The sequence below is a fragment of the Pristiophorus japonicus genome, chromosome 15 (genome assembly GCF_044704955.1).
Source record: "Pristiophorus japonicus isolate sPriJap1 chromosome 15, sPriJap1.hap1, whole genome shotgun sequence".
NCBI lineage: Eukaryota > Metazoa > Chordata > Chondrichthyes > Pristiophoridae > Pristiophorus > Pristiophorus japonicus.
In genome coordinates this window covers 30,597,216-30,612,189 of record NC_091991.1, presented here as the reverse complement: position 1 = coordinate 30,612,189, position 14,974 = coordinate 30,597,216, and the positions used below count along the sequence as shown (strand labels likewise).

The 14,974-nt window shown below is 43.7% G+C and overlaps 1 protein-coding gene across 4 annotated transcripts in view; it reads right to left on the bottom strand.

Annotated features, from left to right (window-relative positions):
- Positions 1-5,927: 5,927 nt before the first annotated feature.
- mon2 (MON2 homolog, regulator of endosome-to-Golgi trafficking) overlaps positions 5,928-14,974 on the bottom strand; it is a 164,181-nt gene continuing 155,134 nt past the window's right edge. For all 4 annotated transcript variants that reach the window (XM_070900267.1, XM_070900268.1, XM_070900270.1 and 1 more), the window contains 2 exons: positions 8,902-8,984; positions 5,928-6,656 (listed from right to left, as the gene is read on the bottom strand). In XM_070900267.1, coding sequence (XP_070756368.1) covers positions 6,493-6,656; positions 8,902-8,984 — 247 coding nt within the window. In that variant the 3' untranslated portion in view covers positions 5,928-6,492. The remainder of the gene's footprint in view (positions 6,657-8,901; positions 8,985-14,974) is intronic.

The following is a 14,974-nucleotide window of genomic DNA, read 5'->3' as shown; positions in this document are numbered from 1 at the left end:
ATAAGAGTGCCAATTAAACTTTGCAATAATACGTGGTGTTGATAATGCAGCACCCATTCTGCAAATTTAAATATAAAACTGTCGATGTGGCTGCCTCTCCCTGTCCAAATGGCCTCAGTCTCCCTCACAGCTCGAAGGCTGCTGCTGTATCTTCGGCTGCCGTTGAGCCACTGACACCGCCCCTAAAGCATGGCCGAATGGCCTCAAGCACCATAAAGAGCTGCGTGTGTCAGGTGTTGATTCTTCGGCTGCCGGCCAGCCACTGACGCCGCTGATATCCAATGGCCGAATGGCCTCACGTCCGTCCGCTGCTGATTCTTTGGCTGCCGGCCAGCCACTGACGCCGCCCCCTAAAGCGTGGCCAAATGGCCTCAAGAACCTTAATGAGCTGCGTGTGTCCTGCGTTGATTCTTTGGCTGCCGGCCAGCCACTGACACCGCTGCTATCTCATGGCCGAATGGCCTCGGGTCCGTCCGGTGTTGCTTCTTCGCGGCCAGCCACGAAGAGATTGAAGGCCTGCCTCAAGCACCGCAGCTCAGCTCGAAGCTTGCTGCCGCTGCCGCCGAGACACTGATGCCACACCGTTGAATGTCTCCAACATGAAAGGCCTGCCTGAAGCACAGCAGCTCGAAGGCTGATGCTATTTCACACAGGTAGGAACATGGTTTATTTAATCTTTTCTTTGCTTATAAATTTTTATTCAGGTTGGATTTATTTGTATAATATTTGTATAAGTATAACTAAGGATTGATTGTAGAATGTAATGACTTCCCTTCCCCCCCTCCCCCCCCACCATTCCCTACGCCTAATTTGTAACCTATGCCTGATTTTCTAAAGTGTAGACAAGGTTTTTTCGAGCGTACAAAAATCTTCACTTACTCCATTCTAAGTTAGTTTGGAGTAAGTTTTCACTGACGAAACTTTGAAAACAGGTATAAGTGGCCGGACACGCCCCCTTTTGAAAAAAAAATTCTGTTCCAAAGTGAAACTGTTCTAACTGACTAGAACTGGAGCAAACTAAATGGCGAGAATTCCGATTTCTAAGATACTCCGTTCTACACCAGTTGCTCCTAAAAATCAGGAGCAAATCATGTCGAAACTTGGGGCCATTGTTCCCAGGCCTGTACAAACCAAAGCCTGATATTATTACATCACATTCATCCAGTCATTAGTGCTTGACTCTCTAATTTTGTTTTGAATGCTTTGTGCAGTCACATACACTCCACTCAATCCTGACCCTTATTCTAATTCCTTGTTTTCTCATTTTATTTTTTGATACCCCTTGCCCCTTTCTACAACAGCATTTTCAGCTCTCATTATCTCAAAGCCTCTTTATTAGAGTTTCTCCTGATAATATTTTCTCTCTATTTATTTCAGCTAAGCCGCTCTCTCTCTCTCTCTCAAGTTCCAAACTTGGGCTCCCCCACCCCTTTCCAAATAGTTGAAATCCTCCTCCATGACCTCATTTACACTCCATGCAAGGGCATTGGTGCCACTTTGGTTTAGGTGAAGACTGTCCCTTCAATACTTATCTTTTTTCCATAAATTGCTCCAATGATGTGAATCCTGCAGCCATGAATTCTCTTGCTCAATCTGTTATGTTTATAGATTTAGATGAGGAAAGACAGGAGGAGGCTCGAGTGGAGCATAAACGCCGGCATGGATTGGTTGGGACAAATGGCTTGTTTCTGTGTTGTATATTCTATGTAATCATCATCATCTTAACCTGTCCCGTTCATGGCACAGGAAGCAATTCAGAGGTTACACCTTTGAGGTCTCGTTTTTCAATCTAGTGCCTAAGGGGTCAAAATTCGGTTGTGGACGCCGTCAGTTACCACGTGCGAGGCGGCAAACGGGCGGCAAAGGCCTACCTTCGACGGTAAGCGTCGTCCACGCCCCGGCTGAAATTCAGTAGGTTCTTTGGCAGAGGCGCCAAAAGGCAACTCTGCATCAGTTAACGTCATCAACTGCGCGGTAACGTCATCCAGCGTGCAACGCCTCCTTGGCGCCTCTATCGTGATATTTAGTTTTAATGTCGGCCTTCCCGGCAGGCGTTCTTACAGCCTGCAAAAAGTGGTGAGTAAACAGCGGAACTCGGGTGTAATTGGCCAGAGAGCAAAGTAAGTTTTTTTCTTTATTATTTATTCATTTTTTCATTAGTTGTAATAGTGGGGAAGTTTGTGTGGGGGTTGGAGAAGTTTGAGTTTTTTTTAATTCTTCCTGTTTTCCAGCTAGCATGGCGGCAGCCTCCCGATGCGAAATTCAGTAGGAATCCTGAGCTCCTGCTCGAGAATGAGTGTGCAACGGCACTTTTTAGCGCTGCTCTCTCACCTTTGGGCGTAAAAACTGAATTGGGCAGTTGGAGTCTGCACCTAATGCCTGCCGGTAAAATCAGCACTCAGGCAGTGACACCGCCTCAGAAACAGCAATACAGAATTTCGACCTTTAAATTTTTAATCCCCCCTCTTTGAGGCCTCAAGCATATCTCTATCAGTCATTCATTCCAACGGACAACTTTTTGGCTGCTCTCCTTACCATTCCAGAAGTTTTCCACCTGTTCTGTAGTGTCCCTCACCATGATATCAGAGAGATATATAAAAAATAACATTTGGGAACCCTAGTCATGATTGCAAGGCTGTCGAGACCTCGGACTGTAGAATCTCCCACTGCTATCACTCTCCTATTTTTATAGTCCACCTGCCTCTCATTTCCTTGGGCAGTTCCTTGCGCCACAATGTTCCAGGACCACCACTCTCTGAGCCACTGGCCACCTTATACTTGTCCAACACTATGTATACTTTGGACAGTTCCAGGAACTCTAGGGTTCTCTGCACATGCAAGTCCTGCCTCCCTCTGCTGCTCCTGGGGATCATTACCCACTTCTCTCTTTCTACTGTAACCCCATGTCCTGAATTATCTAGCATTGCCTCTTGGTTGACCACATTCCCGAGTACAATGCAGAAACCCATCATCCTCTATGTGGAGGAATGTATCTAATTTAAAAATGTAGTGTCGGCCTGAACTCTCCACCAAACTCTGCTCACTTCACACAAGTATTATAAAAAATTTAACTCCTATCCAACTGCATCCTCAATATCGAACTCCCTCCAAGACTAAAAAATTTATACCTCCTATGCTGATCTCTGCCATGGCAGTGGTAGCAATTAGTTTCAATGCTCCTGGATCAAGAGGAGGAAAATCAGCCAGGGATTATGATACAGTGACCCACACTTGAAATGGGTGAGGTCAGGATTGGGTTCAGGTGCAATGGCCCCAAAGCCTGATAATAATCACTATCGAGGCTTACACGTTAAGAATGGCCACATGGACAAAATACCAGAAGGCACCTGTGGAACCATATCCAATAAAGAGCTTTTGGAAGAGAATGAGGGTTAAAAATCCTTCCCTTCCCACAAAAGAAAACTGCACCTCACCCAAATGACCATCCCATATATGAGTTTAGACATATCTTACGAGAGATCCCTACTGCACTATGAGGATAATAAGTGGGGAGAACACATAAGGAGTCCTACTCAAAACATGAACTTATTGTGTTCTTTTCCCCCAGATGCTTAAGGATCTGCTATGCATTTTCAGGTATTTTTGTTTTGATTTCTGCATAGGATGACTTGTTTATCCTGCAAAGGAAAACCAGAGACTCGGAAAATGAAATGACTGTGCCAAACAACTAGTTCCACTGATACAGGTGGCTTGAGTTCATCTTTTCTCCTGACATGGAATGCACGATTTGCTGAGTATTAGGTAAGGCTGTGGCTTTGATACTTGGCGATAGGAACAGCTTTCTGCAATCAAAATGTGTCATTAAACTAGCTAGTACGGCATAAAGGTTTTGCAGAAACAAACTAAATTTATGACTACAGATCAAAAAGCTGTTTTCAGTTGCATTGATCACAACACTGCATATGTGGCTTATGCGGATGTAAGATAAGGAACTGAAAATAGTACGGTGGTACAAGGTGTTTGATCAAGGGGATTCTGCAAATCCCCTGGGAGGATAGACGCACCGTCAGTGTTCTCGATCAGACCAACATCCCCAGCATCGAAGCACTGATCACACTCGACCATCTCCGTTGGGAGGGCCACATTGTCCGCATGCCCGACACAAGACTCCCAAAGCAAGCGCTCTACTCAGAACTCCTACACGGCAGGCGAGCCCCAGGTGGGCAGAGGAAACAGTTCAAGGACACCCTCAAAACCTCCTTGATAAAGTGCAACATCCCCACCGACACCTGGGAATCCCTGGTCCAAGACCGCCCTAAGTGGAGGAAGAGCATCCGGGAGGGCACTGAGCACCTCGAGTCTCATCGCCGAGAGCTTGCAGAAAACAAGTGCAGGCAGTGGAAGGAGTGTGCGGCAAATCAGACTCCCCACCCACCCTTTCCTTCAATGACTGTCTGTCCCACCTGTGACAGAGACTGTAATTTCCATATTGGACTGTACAGTCACCTGAGGACTCACTTTTAGAGTGGAAGCAGGTCTCTCGATTTCGAGGGACTGCCTATGATGATGATGACAACGATGGAAGAACACACTTGGTCCTTGACCTAAAGTGCTCTTATAATGGAAGTTGTAGGAAACATTTCCTCTGGGAATTGCTGATACGACCGCATTGTATCTTTAAAACATGACATTAAGATTGTGAACTATAGACACGATTAATTAAATAACTGCTGTAAAGGGGAATACAGAATTACTATTTCCCTAGGGCATGGAATTTGGCTCAGTTACCCAACAGTAATCAAGTCCAACAGTCACTTTAATTACTAATTTTTTCCTAAATAACATTTCACACAAAAAAAACCCAAAATATTTTCAACTACAGTTCTATACCAAAAAAAGCTTTTAAAATTGGAAGTATATTTTGTGCAGAAGCTTTGAGGTCTACTGCAGTCAGATGTCAGTGAAAAAAATGTGAACTCGGAAGAGCTGGGGAGGTACTGCAGTTTGAATCAGACCATATTTACAGCATCGCAGCTCAGGTTTGTTTGAAAGATTATACTTAGAACATTGAGAGAGAGTGTTAAACCACTCCCTTCAAATGTTACTTTTAATTCACAGAAAGGGCTGTAGACCACAATGAGAGCACAATAAAGTCAAGTACCAAGGGCCCAAAATTGATGACGGTCTCTGCCCGCCCAAAGGATCGCCGATGGCCGCCGAGGTACCTGACGGTACTTTTGGCGGGATGTTCATCGGAGAGGTCCCTCGAAGGTTGGCGGGCAGCAAATGAGCAACTTATGCCGCCAATCTGGGTGGCAGCCGGCGGGAGCTCCCAATCTCGGAGACAAAGGCGCTGGTCACCCAAGTGCCGCCGAGGATGGAGTCGGGCCCACGGAGGGTCGAAGAGCTGAAAAGCAAAAGTATTTAAAAAATGTTTTTAAACCATCTGAAGACCTTCCGGGGGGACCCCATCCAGGTAAGTCCCTGTAAAGAAAAAAAAATTACAAAAAGTGTACTCGCCTTTTTTTCACCATCTTCCTACCTACTGTCGGGGATAGACCAGCCTCCAGTCGACCCCCATTCTGCCGCCGACCTGAATATCGCAGCTCGCCGGGCGGGAAGTCAGTTGCGCGACTCGGCCGTCCGCTGACGTCGGCGGGCGCTTCCCGGCGGCTCTCTCCTCCCGCCCGCGTCGAAAATGGCACTGGGCGGTTTGACCAGAGGAATGTCGGCGGCAGTGGGCGGTAAGTTCTTCAATTTCGGGCTCCTAGTATTTTCCAATAAACACTTCAAAAAAAGTTGTCAGATCAGATATAATTTCCATAATATTAACATTGACGTGAAGGGGAGGCGGAGAATAACAGAGAAACCATCTGAAGAAACTCATCATTTAACAGGTTTGCTCTGCATCAATGTGCTGAAGCACCAGCATCCCTTTCAAGCTATCACAGAAAAAGGTCACTCTGTTACAGAAGTGGACAATTTATTTTACACACAAGTACATAATTTCCCTTTACTTAGAAAGGCTGGTCACACATGACATGGAATGTTATGGTACTCACTTGCATATAGTTCTGTGCACAACTTTTGTACCTTAAAAAGTGCACAAAATGCCAGCTTATTTCTCAAATATATGATGTTGAATATATATCTTTTTTTTAATTACATCAGCAACATTTTTAACACAACCTGTACATAGACCCTCCCTCCCTCAAACACTTTTCATATCACTGCACCAGATTTAGGTTGATTAAGTAAAAACATCCCCACTGGCCAGCTTCACTAAAAAAAAAATGGTGGGGCAGCTATACAAGTTTGTAAGGTGAGTCTTAATCTATGCATGTTCAAACAACCCCAATGGTCAGTAAGATGCTTCCAAGCAAGGCCCCTGATTGTTACTTAATCCAGTCTGCACGTGTAGATCTTTACATTCAGTGATGCTCCAAACCTTTATTGAATTGTGCTCTGGCAAGTAAACTGCTCGAATCAACATTTAATAGTACCGCAGGTGATGTGGCAGTCTCATATTTGTCAGGACTCTCCATTCTGCACTTTGGCTATTGGTGGCTGAAGAAAATCTTTAAAAGGAACTAACGCCTCTTTCAAAGCGGAGCAAACTTCCGAGGATGTGCAGGTAATACATTCAACCAGTGTTGGATACAGAGCAATTACCTGCGACCAGATGTTGGTATCAACTGCAATGAGGAAAAAAGAGAGAACAGAAAGTAAAGCATTGAACATTTATATATTTTTTAAAAAGCACAATATCAAAAATCTTTTGGCTCAAATCTAACAGAAAACCAGTATAGGCAAACCAGTTCTGCTCTACAATTGCACATCACATTGAGGTAGTAACTGTAAAATCTAGTGCGCATGTCTTTAACAATGTGCAAACCTGGAGGGTGTGACTGTTGCACAAGTTCAAGCATTATTTGCTACCTAGCTGCTGGCATATTTCAACAGTGGCACTTATACACTGCTTTTTAAAGGTACCTTTAAAAATGATTGCCTTAAGAAGACTTCTTCCCAGAGTTCTAGAGCCAGGTTGAAAGTTTTAGGAAGGTGCAATCACTGCAGCACTAAGCTCCTTTTTACAACAATATATGAAAAGAGCTAATTTAAAAGAATGCATATTTTTCCTTTATCCCCTTATTCCACTTAAAAAAAAAAAGTTTATAGTCATAGGCAACGTTCCTTATAAGCTGTGTGACCTCGTAGCTCTCTGCCGGTCCCGCACAGCCTGGGACTGGTTTTTGCGTTGTTAAAGTTCGCACATGCTCAAAACTAAAAGGGGCCGCACAGCCAAAAAGATTACGGAGACCATTGGTTATAGTCTGAATCCAACTGAACAGCATATTTCTACATTATGTCTAAAGGTTCTGTCACATTTCAGTTCAACTGTACATTATGCCAAATTGCGTCCCAACACGTTGAAACGTCACAATAAGGCTGAAGTGGTTTGTTAAATTCAGTACTGAACTCAAAACTATATGCAAGGAAAATCAGCTATGGAAAAAAATATATAACCTTTTCAGACTTCGACAGCCTTCATACCTACTATTGTGCAGAATAAACTTTGATTTTCTGTAAAATTCAGCTTTATGTTGAGTTGTTGTGAATCTGCAGTGCATAAGATCCTTGGTAACCTTCGAAAGGGAATTTGATATAATTTTCAAAAGGAAAAATTTGCAGAGCTGTGGGGAAAGAGCAGGGGAGTGGAACTAATTGGATAGATCGGTTCTAGAACCAGCACAGGCACGATGGGCTGAATGGTTTCCTTCTCTGGTGTTTGATTCTAGGTAACTGCACAATCCGTAGCAGAATTCTTGATAACTTTTAGTTGAACACGTAACATTTCTAATTCAATTCAGTGATCAGTAATGTAATCAAATAGTTCTCTATAATCATTCCCCTCACATGTCTATAGATGTATAAATACTAAAGCATTTCTCCACAGAACACGATAAGCGAGAAAAATGAATAACCACCAATGTGGGTGAGTTTTGGAGGAAGATTGCCGTTATTGAACTAATGGAACACTTGAAAAGAAGCCAGGCTTGCATAGATTATTTATAAGTTGTGACAGGTCCACACTGTTGTGAAAACTGTTTGACAATGCTGAGCATTTTGACTCGTTTTACCAAAGACTTCGGTGCTACATCTGTCCCATGCTGCTAGAATGACCCTCATGCTAAAAGTCTGCTCAGTACAGACTGATACATGGATATTGATTCATCAGAAAATTGCATATTCTGAAAGCCACTCACTCGATATACACACACGAACACCCACAAATACATTAATTTGTGCAGATTTTTGGAGAGACTGTTTCATGACCATATGCAACCGAGACAAAAACTGTAAACTCACAGGGACACACACGGTTAGTGTTAATAGTGCAATATAATTAAAACAAAATGGTCCAAAGAGTAAAGGAAGTATGATGGAGATTTAAAAAAAAATAGGAACTGGGTAACAACAGGTTAGACGTATTTGGAATCAGAACAATTTAATAACAGATTTTAGAGGCAAAATGCATTGCTTTTATTGCCTTCCAACCTCCCATTTTGCAATCAAATTTTATTGGATATATTTCATATAAAGAAAGCAAAATATGGTACATTTTAAAGCTCTTCTGCTCATTTATCATGAGACAGATGTCTTAGGAATGGTAAATACTAGCAACCTGGAGGTCACCCTCACCCTGGTAAGTTGTGAATTGAATTGAATAAATCAGCTACAAAGTGGTAATGAAAGCTGCTCGATTGCTGTAAAAACCCAACTGGTTCACTAATATCCTTCAGGGAAAGGAACCAGACACCTCACTCAATCTGGTGGACACATGACTCATCCACACTACATGTTAAACTCTTAATATCCTGCAAAGTGACCTAGCAAGCCATTGTCTGGGCAACAAGAGACAGGCGATAAAATAATTACCATTTTCAGGCTTGGTTTTCTTAAGCGAATCCATAAGAGTACTGATTGCTTTCAGAACAAAAACTATTTCTGTCACTCGCTGCCTGTATTTAAAAAAAAAAGACAAAATTAAACACCCACCAAAAGCCTGAATTCTTTAACTAAACATACTATACAGGTGTCAACATACAAAAATAATATTCAATCCTGTCTTTTGAACATTGGCCACACGATGGCAACGTTGCCTCATTTACTCTTGTACAGACTGGGCTCTTCAGCCACAGGGAGAAGACAAATGAGGATTCTTGCGATGACTTTCCTAGTGGCTGACAGCAGGGAGAGTCCTCTGCAGTTGCCACAGTCGGATTTGTCCCCTTTTCTGAAGATAGTCACGATTACGGCATCTGAGATCTCCCGGCATGCTCTCCTCCTTCCAGATGAGACGCGAGGTCATGCCTTCGTGCTAATAGTGCTTCTCCGCCATACTTTAGTGCCTCAGCTGGGATTTCATCTGCTCCTGATGCCTTGTTGTTCTTGAGCTGTCGGATGACCTTTTCTACCTCGTGCAGAGCCGGTGTTCTGCTGAGATGGTGGCGGGCAGCATGATAAAGTGCACCTGGGAATCCCTGGCCCGAGACCGCCCTAAGTGGAGGAAGTGCATCCAGGAGGGCGTTGGGCACCTAGAGCCGAGAGCATGCAGAAAACATGCAGACAGCGGAAGGAGCATGCGGCAAACCAAACTCCACACCCACCCTTTCCTTCAACCACTGTCTGTCCCACCTGCGACAGAAACTGCAATTCCCATATTGGACTGTACGGTCTCCTGAGAACTCACTTTTAGAGTGGAAGCAAGTCTTCCTCGATTCCGAGGGACTGCCTATGATGATGATTTACAGACTGAGATATGTTCTGTTATCATAGAAATTTACAGCACGCAAGGAGATCATTTCGGCCCATCGTGTCTGCGCCGGCTGACCAAGAGCTAACCTGTCTAATCCCACTTTCCAGCTCTTGGTCTGTGGCCCTTGTAGGTCACGGCACTTTAAGTGCACATCGAAGTATTTTTTTAATGTGGTGAGGGTTTCTGCCTCTACCACCCTTTCAGGCAACGAGTTCCAGACCCCCACTACCCTCTAGGTGAAGAAATTTCCCCTCATATCTCCTCTAACCTCCCCCCAATTACTTTAAATCTATGTCCCCTGGTTGTTGACCCCTCTGCCAAAGGAAACAGGTCCTTCCTATCCACCCTACCCAGGCCCCTCATAATTTTGTACACCTCAATCAGGTCTCCCCTCAGCCTCCTCTGTTCCATGCATAACCACAATTTAATCTCAAATAACCCGCAACCAGCTTATGGGATACGGCCTGTAAAAATGTAAAAAATCCAGAAAAGTTGAGCCTGGCCAGTGTGATAGACAACACAAGGGGTGGAGTGGATTAGACGCTGCCCTTTCACCAGCCCACACTAATGTGCTGATGGTCTCCTGTGAGAGATTGGGCCATTTAAATTCAGCGGGAGCTCACAGCATAATGGGCATTCTCAAGACAGGCAGTGGATGGCTTGTGATCAAAGCCAGAAATTGTGGTGCTCTTCTGAGGTTGGAGCTTAAGCCTATTGTTAGGACAGGACAGAGGAAGATTTACTCTGCACCTAGCTGTGCAATGTCTGACAAAAATGGGGAGGTATTCCATTTCCAACACCAATCTCTTTCACTTTGATGAGCACAAAAGTTCACACTAAAAAGTCACAAAGCTGGTGACACAGTATGCTAAAGAAATGGAAAAAAAAATCAATTTTAAATTAGCAATGAAATCAAGTGTCCCTTCGGGTAATGCAGAGATCCAATGAAATGGCCGATTATCATGCTTACACATCAACCATATCCCACACTTAACATCCTGTGATTACCAAACATTTGCAATTTTGCCACATCGAGAAATTCAGGCTCTTGTCTCAATGTCAATAAATGAGGTTAGGTGAATTAAGTCAGAAACACAGAAAAATATTGACTTCTAAAAAATAAAACAGGCTGCCAATTAGCTAGAGCCCCATTTTGCACAATAGGCAAAGAGCAATTTCACCTTCACTAACTTCAAAAAGCTGAGGTAGCATGTACTAAATCTTCAAAAACTGTTGGTCACAAAGGCAGTTCTTCTCCCTCTTCCCCACATTAGCTTCGATTTCTTAATACATTTCTGAGGATCAGTGCTGAAATATGTTGAGTAACATTACAATACAATGTTGTTTTCATTGATTCATTTATGATCATATCTGCAGCAGTGTTCATTGTTAAGAGAGTTCCACTCGGTATGCAATCATATACTCCCCTTCAAATTTTATATGCAAGGTTGCTGCATTTTCTTAATGTTGCACAGTACCATTTGCCTTTTAACAATACAAATGTTTGCATTTTTCTTAATGTCCTGTATTGCTGGAGCACTGATGTGGTTAATATGTTCGGGTTGAACATGACTACAAAATGAAGAAAATATGTGAACGGTGATTTTTTTTATCCTGATTACAATGGTCCTTCGCTAACCTTGCATCTGAAATGATGCATAACTATAGGACAGCATAACCTGTACAAAGATCAGACAGATGACGCAGAACTATAGAAGGGCATAACATGGACAAAGTGGGCTAAATGTAGCATATGGTAAAGACTACCTTCTAATGACAAAAGAGGACATTCAGGGTGGAGTAGTTTTAATTTTAAATGCTATATATATATATTTTTTTAAAATGTTTTTATTTTTGCAGGCTAGAGTATTTGTTTGGAATTGATCTTGACTGCACCTGCTCCACATCCAAAATTAAACACAGAAACACAGAAAATAGGTGCAGGAGTAGGCCATTTGGCCCTTCGAGCCTGCACAGCCATTCAATAAGAGCATGGCTGATCATTCCCCTCAGTACTCCTTTCCTGCTTTCTCTCCATACCCCTTGATCCCCTTAGCAGTCAGGGCCATATTTAACTCCCTCTTGAATATATCCAATGAACTAGCATCAACAGCTCTCTGTGACAGGGAATTCTATAGGTTAACAACTCTCTGAGTGAAGAAGTTTCTCCTCATCTCAGTCCTAAATGGCCTACCCCTTATCCTAAGACTATGTCCCCTGGTTCTGGACTTCCCAAACATCGGGAACATTCTTCCCACATCTAACCTGTCCAGTCCCGTCAGAATCTTATACGTTTCAATGAGATTCCCTCTCACCCTTCTAAACTCCAGTGAATAAAGGCCCAGTTGATCCAGTCTCTCCTCATATGACAGTCCAGCCATCCCTGGAATAAGTCTGGTGAACCTTCGCTGCACTCCCTCAACAGCAAGAACGTCCTTCCTCAGATTAGGAGACCAAAACTGAACACAATATTCCAGGTGAGGCCTCACTAAGGCCCTGTACAACTGCAATAAGACCTCCCTGCTCCTGTATTCAAATCCCCTAGCTATGAAGGCCAACATACCATTAGCCTTCTTCACTGCCTACTGTACCTGCATGCCCACTTTCAGTGACTGATGAACCATGACCCCCAGGTCTCGTTGCACCTCCCCTTTTCCTAATCTGTCGCCATTCAGATAATATTCTGCCTTCGGTGTTTTTGCCCCCAAAGTGGATAACCTCACATTTATCCACATTATACTGCATCTGCCATGTACTTGCCCACTCGCCTAACCTGTCCAAGTCATCCTGCAGCCTCTTGGCGTCCTCCTCACAGCTCATACCGCCACCCAGTTTAGTGTCATCTGCAAACTTGGAGATATTACACTCAATTCCATCATCTAAATCATTAATATATATTGTAAAGAGCTGGGGTCCCAGCACTGAGCCCTGCGGCACTCCACTAGTCGCTGCCTGCCATTCTGAAAAGGACCCGTTTATCCCGACTCTCTGCTTCCGGTCTGCCAACCAGTTCTCTATTCACGTCAGTACATTACCCCCAATACCATGTGCTTTGATTTTGCACACCAATCTCGTGTGTGGGACCTTGTCAAAAGCCTCTTGAAAGTCCAAATACACCACATCCACTGGTTCTCCCTTATCCACTCTACTAGTTACATCCTCAAATTCCAGAAGATTTGTCAAGCATGATTTCCCTCTCATAAATCCATGCTGACTTGGACCAATCCTATCACTGCTTTCCAAATGCGCTGCTATTTCATCCTTAATGATTGATTCCAACATTTTCCCCACTACTGATGTCAGGCTAACTTGTCTATAATTACCTGTTTTCTCTCTCCCTCCTTTTTTAAAAAGTGGTGTTACATTATAGCAGTCCATAGGAACTGATCCAGAGTCAATAGACTGCTGGAAAATTTTCACCAATGCATCCACTATTTCTAGGGCCACTTCCTTAAGTACTCTGGGATGTAGACTATCAGGCCCTGGGGATTTATCGGCCTTCAGTCCCGTCAATTTCCCGAACACAATTTCCCGTCTAATAAGGATATCCTTCAGTTCCTCTTTCTCACTAGACCTTCGGTCCCCCAGTACATCCGGAAGGTTATTTGTGTCTTCCTTTGTGAAGACAGAACCGAAGTACTTGTTCAATTGGTCTGCCATTTCCTTGTTCCCCATTATAAATTCCCCTGAATCCAACTGCAAGGGACCTACGTTTGTCTTCACTAATCTTTTTCTCTTCACATATCTATAGAAGTTTTTGCAGTCAATTTTTATGTTTCCGGCAAGCTTCCTCTCGTACTCTATTTTCCCTCTCTTAATTAAACTCTTTGTCCTCCTCTGCTGAATTCTAAATTTCTCCCAGTCCTCCGGTTTGCTGCTTTTTCTGGCTATTTGTATGCCTCTTCCTTGGATTTAACACTATCCTTAATCTCCCTCGTTACCCATGGTTGAACCACCTTCCCCGTTTTACTTTTACTCCAGACAGAGATGTACAATTGTTGAAGTTCATCCATGTGATCTTTAAAGGTTTCCATTGCCTATCCACCGTCAACCCTTTAAGTATCATTTGCCAGTTTAATCTAGCCAATTCGCGCCTCATACCATCGAAGTTACCTTTTCTTAAGTTCAGGACCCTAGTTTCTGAATTAACTTTGTCACTCTCCATCTTAATAAAGAATTCTACCATATTATGGTCACTCTTCCCCAAGGGGTGTCTCACAACAAGATTGTTATTTAGTCCCTTCTCATTACACATCACCCACTCTAGGATGGCCAGCTCTCTGGTTGGTTCCTCGACATATTGGTCTAGAAAACCATCCCTAATACAACTCCAGGAAATCCTCCTCCACCGCATTGCTACCAGTTAGGTTAGCCCAATCAATATGTAGATTAAAGTCGCCCATGATTACTGCTGTACCTTTATTGCACCCGTCCCTTATTTCTTGTTTGATGCTGTCCCCAACCTCACTACTACTATTTGGTGGCCTGTACACAACTCCCACTAGCGTTTTCTGCCCTTTGGTATTCCGTAGCTCCACCCATACCGATTCCACATCATCCAAACTGACGTCCTTCCTTACTATTGCATTAATTTCCTCTTTAACCAACAACGCCATACCACCTCCTTTTCCTTTCTGTCTATCCTTCCTAAATGCTGAACACCCTTGGATGTTGAGTTCCCAGCCTTGGTCACTCTGGAGCCATGTTTCCGTGATGCCAATCACATCGTTTCTGTTAACTGCTATCTGCACAGTTAATTCATCCACCTTATTCCGAATACTCCACGCATTGACGCACAGAGACGTCAGGCTTGTCTTTTTAACATACTGTGACCCTTTAGAATTTTGCTGTACAGTGGCCCTTTTTGTTTTTTGCCTTGGGTTTCTCTGCCCTCCACTTTTACGATTCTCCTTTCTATCTTTTGCTTCTGTCTCCATTTTATTTCCCTCTGTCTCCCTGCATAGGTTCCCATCCCCCTGCCATATTAGTTTAACTCCTCCCAAACAGCACTAGCAAACACTCCCCCTAGGACATTGGTTCCGGTCCTACCCAGGTGCAGACCGTCCGGTTTGTACTGGTCCCACCTCCCCCAGAACTGGTTCCAATGCCCCAGGAATTTGAATCCCTCCCTGCTGCACCACTGCTCAAGCCACGTATTCATCGGAGCTATCCTGCGATTCCTACTAGCACGTG